Here is a 5317-nt window from a genome sequence, read left to right as displayed (position 1 = left end):
TCAGTACTACAACGAGCAAATCTGCGGGCCAGCATGTTACTACGAACACACAACGCCCTGCGCTCCCTCTCCATGTCATCATTATCTGACATGTTTTCTGTTACCCAGTGGCCAAGGTACTTAAACTTCTGTACAACTTTTAAAGCGGTACCACAAAGGGTAACAGGTGTCATTTTGTATGATTTTGGTCCGGCTTTAAATTGCATTACCTCGCTTTTCGAGGTATTGTACCTCAACCCATGGGCAACTGCATATGATTCACATGTCTTCACCAATCTCTGCAGTGCACCAACCGAGGGGCTCAGCAGCACCATATCATCCGCGTAGCTGAGGTTATTAACACACACCCCGTCTACGTGACATCCGACATAGGTACTGCTGAGCTCCTCGATTAGCTCGTTCATGTATAGATTGAACAGCTTAGGTGAGCTCAACCCCCCTTGCCTAACCCCGCAGTTCATCCTATACACGTCAGAGTGCACGCCGGCCCATTTTACAGTATTCGACTGGTGGCCGTACCAATATTTAAATAAAGCTGTGACCTCACGAGGTACGCTGGTACGTTCGCGTAACTTATGCCATAGCTTGTCATATGCCACCATGTCAAAAGCTTTTGACAGATCCAAGAAGCAGGCGAAGACTGGCGTCTTACGAGTGGTGTAGTAATGGACAGTCTGCTTGAGACACAACACTGCGCTTTCAGTAGATAAGCCCGGCCTAAAGCCAAACTGAGCATCATGAATGTTCAAATGGTTTCCCAGCACGTCGTCAAGCAAACCATCCAGTACCTTAGCCACAATCGTGGCAAGCGATATAGGCCTGTAATTGGATATGTCAGAAGCGTCTCCCGTTCTATTCTTTACAATAGGAACTACAATAGTATGCATTAAATCTTCCGGCAAGTAACTATGGCTAATACACATGTTAAAGAAAAGAGATAGAACTCTAGGCAGGTGACTTCCAGCGTACTTGAGACGCTCGACACTGAGGCCATCGTGGCCTGGAGATTTCCCTCTAACCATGTATTTAATCTTAGAAGCCACTTGCTTCGCTGAGAATCTTATACTGGGAGTTACCACTTGGTCCTCCGTCTCGAGCGTCTCTGTTGACTGGGGTAGCGGTGAAGTAACAGTAAAATGGTCTTTAAAAGCGTTAGCAATACCGCTCAATTCGTGTATGCCAGCCACGCTCACCGGAAGACTCGACTTAATGTTGAATTTGTTAGTGTTTTTCCAAAATTTGTTAAAATCTCTATTCGTATGGTTTTTAGCTAAGATGTCCATTTTAATATCTTGTTCGTGCTCTTGGCAGTATTTAAGCTTTGATTTAAATACCTTTTTCGATTCGTGCATTTTATCATAAACAAACCCATAAGCTGGTTTACCGTACGATATCCACCATAAGTACCAAAACCGAGCCTCACGGTGAGCGTCGCTGACATATCTGCACACATTCATATTTTCAGGTGATATTTAGTGCCACCAATCCCATCTTTGCTCTAATGCTCTCTTCTAGAGCTCTTTTATTTCCGAAATATCGGTCTTAGTTTTTTTTTGTAAAACAAGCTAGGTAATGTATATTTATTACCATCGTAGCACCATTAATAATAATGCAAAGTGTCAATTAGGTATAAATAATGACCACTTAATATGAACATAACATCGCATACATATGATACATGTTTGAAATACCATACCAGCAGCAGTGGCAGCATGGTTCCATTTTAATCGCCTGTCACTATACCCGTCACTTTCGCACTTACTTACTTGTTAGAACGTGACATGCATGGTGACAGGCGATAAAAATGCGACCGTGCTACTGCCGCAGACCATAATTTTCACACGATTAGAATGTACATAGTTCATAAATTCTACGTCCAACGGATGTCTTACAATCCTTACATTATAATACTAAACTGCCATTATTTACATGTTAACTAATAGTACACCTTAGCCCAAAGATAATAAGGTCCACCTACAATCAATTAAGAGGTTCCTGTTAGTATGTATAGTTGATGGTAAAAACATTCACATCCATGCTGGAATTACTGACTTGCTATTTAGAGCTGACATGGCAAGGAATATGCCGTAATTTATTCACTGAATAAGACCGTACTACACTGAATACATTTTATTTCTAAATAAATATGGGATAACAATTCAAAATCTTATTTATTTTATACCTACTTAATACATTAATAGTCACAGAAGGAAAGATGTTAAAGATCATAAAAAGCTCTACTAATTACCATTATCAAATTATTAGTCATAATGATACACAAAGAAAATAATGTAGAAAATATCGCTTAGTAAAGGTATTACCTTTAGTATAAACCATTTATTTATTTCTCATCTCAGGTTAGGCATTTTATAATATGAATATAAAAATAAAATACAAAAAATCATACAAATACATTACAAGTGCCGCCATCAGCGGGGCAGGGCCCAAGCTGCCGGTGGTTAGGGCCGCAGAGAGTGGAACCGGTGGACCTTTATTATTATTAAATTATTCGTAACAATATAATGCAAAGTAAATATAGGTACGATATGCGCTTTTATAGTTTAATCTTATGCCAATCCTATTTAGTATATCCCTGGAAATGGACACACATTAAAATTGACTGCTTTAATAAATAGGGGATTGCACGTGTCTTTTATTTTTTACCTTAAATCGTCTCCCAAAAATTTTGCATTCCTACAGCTCGAAGAATTTGAAGAGGGCTTCTTTTCTTAGCACCACATAGGCTTTCTTCTGGTGTGATGGCACATATTGAGTCCAACGCCGTCGCCGCGAGCTCGGGGCCCGTGCGAACTGAACCAAAGCCAAAGTCTGACATGTACTCCGGGGCAGCTCCAGTGAGTCTAGCTGATACTCTCATGTTGTAGTGTTTTTCGGGACATGGTAACTTGAATCGATTTGTTACCTGAGTGCGGTACAGCGGAAAATCATTCGTAATAGTGTTTGAAATAATAACACGTGGTTCTATGCCCGTAAACCAATACTCAACTTTATAGTATATTTCTATGGCGTGGAACAACGGCTCGTTGAAAGAAATTTGCCATGTCATGGAGGCACCTCTACCGTCTGCTTGTATTTCTAAAATTTCGGGAGCGTTCAGTTTCGTAGTGGATATGAGTTGTACTTCCAGCATTTTGTCAATGCAATCAACCTCATTGCACATTTGCAATTTTATAGGCACCTGTAAATTTGATAACTTCGATGTTTTTAGGATCGTTGTTAAATCCCAATAACAAGAATAGTAATATCTAAAACCTATTGTACCTGTGCATATTCTTGAAATAACATTTTCTTCCTCGGATGATGTCACTGAAAGCGTGTAATTGTTGTTTCTTGAATTGGTGCTCCACGAACAGTTCAGGGATACAAAATTGGTTGAAAAACAGTGAAAATCTGTTATATTGTTTTTACGGATGAAGAAAATTACTGCAAAATCAGTGCAACCCATACTTTTAGTGCATTTGAGAAGCAGTTCACTTGATCCAGGGTCCAGCATAGTTTTAACAGTCGTCGCATTGACAACGGTTTCACCACTTTCATCTCTGTAAGCGGGTCCAGTAAATACGAGTTGATTAGTGTCGCTCGAACAGTAGACTTCAAAAGGTTCTTCCTGTTCCAGCATATAAAAGATATTTCCGGTATCACTTGCACCGGGAATTGTAATCTTGGGCACATTGCAGTTATGATAGAAGTCGGAGGCCTGAACAGCCATTAAAGCGACGTGGACTGCCAACAGTTTCACCACACGCATGTCGCCGGCTGAGTGGACACTGAAACCTGCTAAAGCTGGCGATAAATTTTATTCCTTCATGCGGGCGACCCTTTAAGTGGAAAAGTGCCTTCTTAATATAATATCAACCACTTATTCTTCGCAACTCAAGGATATTATCACTCAATTTATAACGCGCGCATGCCACTTAAGACGAAAGGGGACGGCCGCACCAAAACCGCCTTCCCATACAAACGCAGTCCCCATTTTCCTCTCTCGATATAGACATTATTGAAAATATTTTTACACCATTTGATGTGTTTTAATCATAGCTATGCCCGACCGTTTGTATTTTTTCAATATTATAAGGCAGTGTCTTATCTCAGCGAATAACACGCGAACGCGAAGCGTCGCGGCGCGGCGCGGGGGAATTCAATCCTTTGATACCTATGGTGGAAGTGTCCTACGTGGGCAATCTCCGAATGCCGTTGGGCGGCCGCGCCGCGCCGCGTCGCATTCGAGAGTCATCGCCCACGTAAGCCGCGCTGTAAGAGTTATGAGCATTAAAAAAATTGTATGAAACCTGTTTTTCGCTCCTAACTTTTATAATAATTTAAAAAAAACGAAAAAATCAAACGGTCGGGCATAGCTATGCCTAAAATGCCTACAACAAATTGTGTAAAATTATTTTCCATTATGTCAATATCCAGGGAGGAAAATGAGGACTACGTTTGTATGGAGAATCGATCGTCCCGTTTCCTCTTAACCAATTTATTTGTTATTCTTAGTTATTTGTTTTTACTTAAGTCACTTTCGTACTCGTAGTTATAGTGGCTCTAATAGGTTTGATTAGTTGAATATTTACTTTGAATGATAACCTAAGTTTCAAAAAAGATGGCGGGATGACAACGACGCATTTTATAATAACTGGCAGGAGCATGCACTTGCTCAGCAGTAAGACACAAAATAACCTAAAGAAAAAAACCGGAATAAATATATTTTTCGCTAACAGAACTTAACTGAAATCGTGAGCTTATTAAAACTTATTTTACCAGATAATGGTCTTAATCAAACATAAGGAAAATTAATTTTAATTTATAAAGAACAAAAAATTACCTGTGCGTGAACCACGTGTTACCTGTTACCACGTGTTACCACGATAAACTATATTAAAAATAATTTACAGGTTTATTCAATTTAAATTTAGGACAGATTAAAAAAATTATAATACAGCCAATTGTGCTTTTATACTATATGATACTTAACCAACTTATTTGTCGCTCAAATCAAGAGCAATTTGGGTTTTCTCCTAGGTAAACTGACTTAGGGTGTTGTCTGTCTCATCGTTGGACCATAATAGGTACCTATTATTTACTTATACTCCAATTGATACGTTATTTTCCAATTGTTAAATTTCCTAAATCAATGCACTTTTCTGAACCAATCAGTTTTAATCCAAGTAAGCGTAAGTGTAAGGCCTGAGTGGACACTCGAGTTGAGCGAGCAGCGGAGCGGGGCGTGTGGCGTGCTTATTAAACAAATACAAACGTATAGGAGCGGCTAATGAACGCTGCTCAGATCACTTCTGAG

At 39.6% G+C, this 5317-nt stretch overlaps 1 protein-coding gene across 1 annotated transcript; it reads right to left on the bottom strand.

The window, feature by feature from the left end:
- Positions 1–2310: 2310 nt before the first annotated feature.
- Positions 2311–4753, bottom strand: LOC133517577 (uncharacterized). Its single transcript, XM_061850900.1, has one exon. It carries the CDS (start codon positions 3767–3769, stop codon positions 2666–2668), a length of 1104 nt encoding a protein of 367 aa, XP_061706884.1. The 5' UTR covers positions 3770–4753; the 3' UTR covers positions 2311–2665.
- Between the last annotated feature and the right edge of the window lie 564 nt (positions 4754–5317).

This window comes from Cydia pomonella, chromosome 5, assembly GCF_033807575.1.
Source record: "Cydia pomonella isolate Wapato2018A chromosome 5, ilCydPomo1, whole genome shotgun sequence".
Classification (NCBI taxonomy): domain Eukaryota; kingdom Metazoa; phylum Arthropoda; class Insecta; order Lepidoptera; family Tortricidae; genus Cydia; species Cydia pomonella.
The sequence above is the reverse complement of the archived record's forward strand: the minus strand, read 5'-3'. Positions and strand labels throughout refer to the sequence as shown.

Coding starts and splice junctions, on each gene's coding strand:
- LOC133517577 (XM_061850900.1), bottom strand. CDS start 3,769: ATGCGTGTGGTGAAACTGTTGGCAGTCCACGTCGCTTTAATGGCTGTT.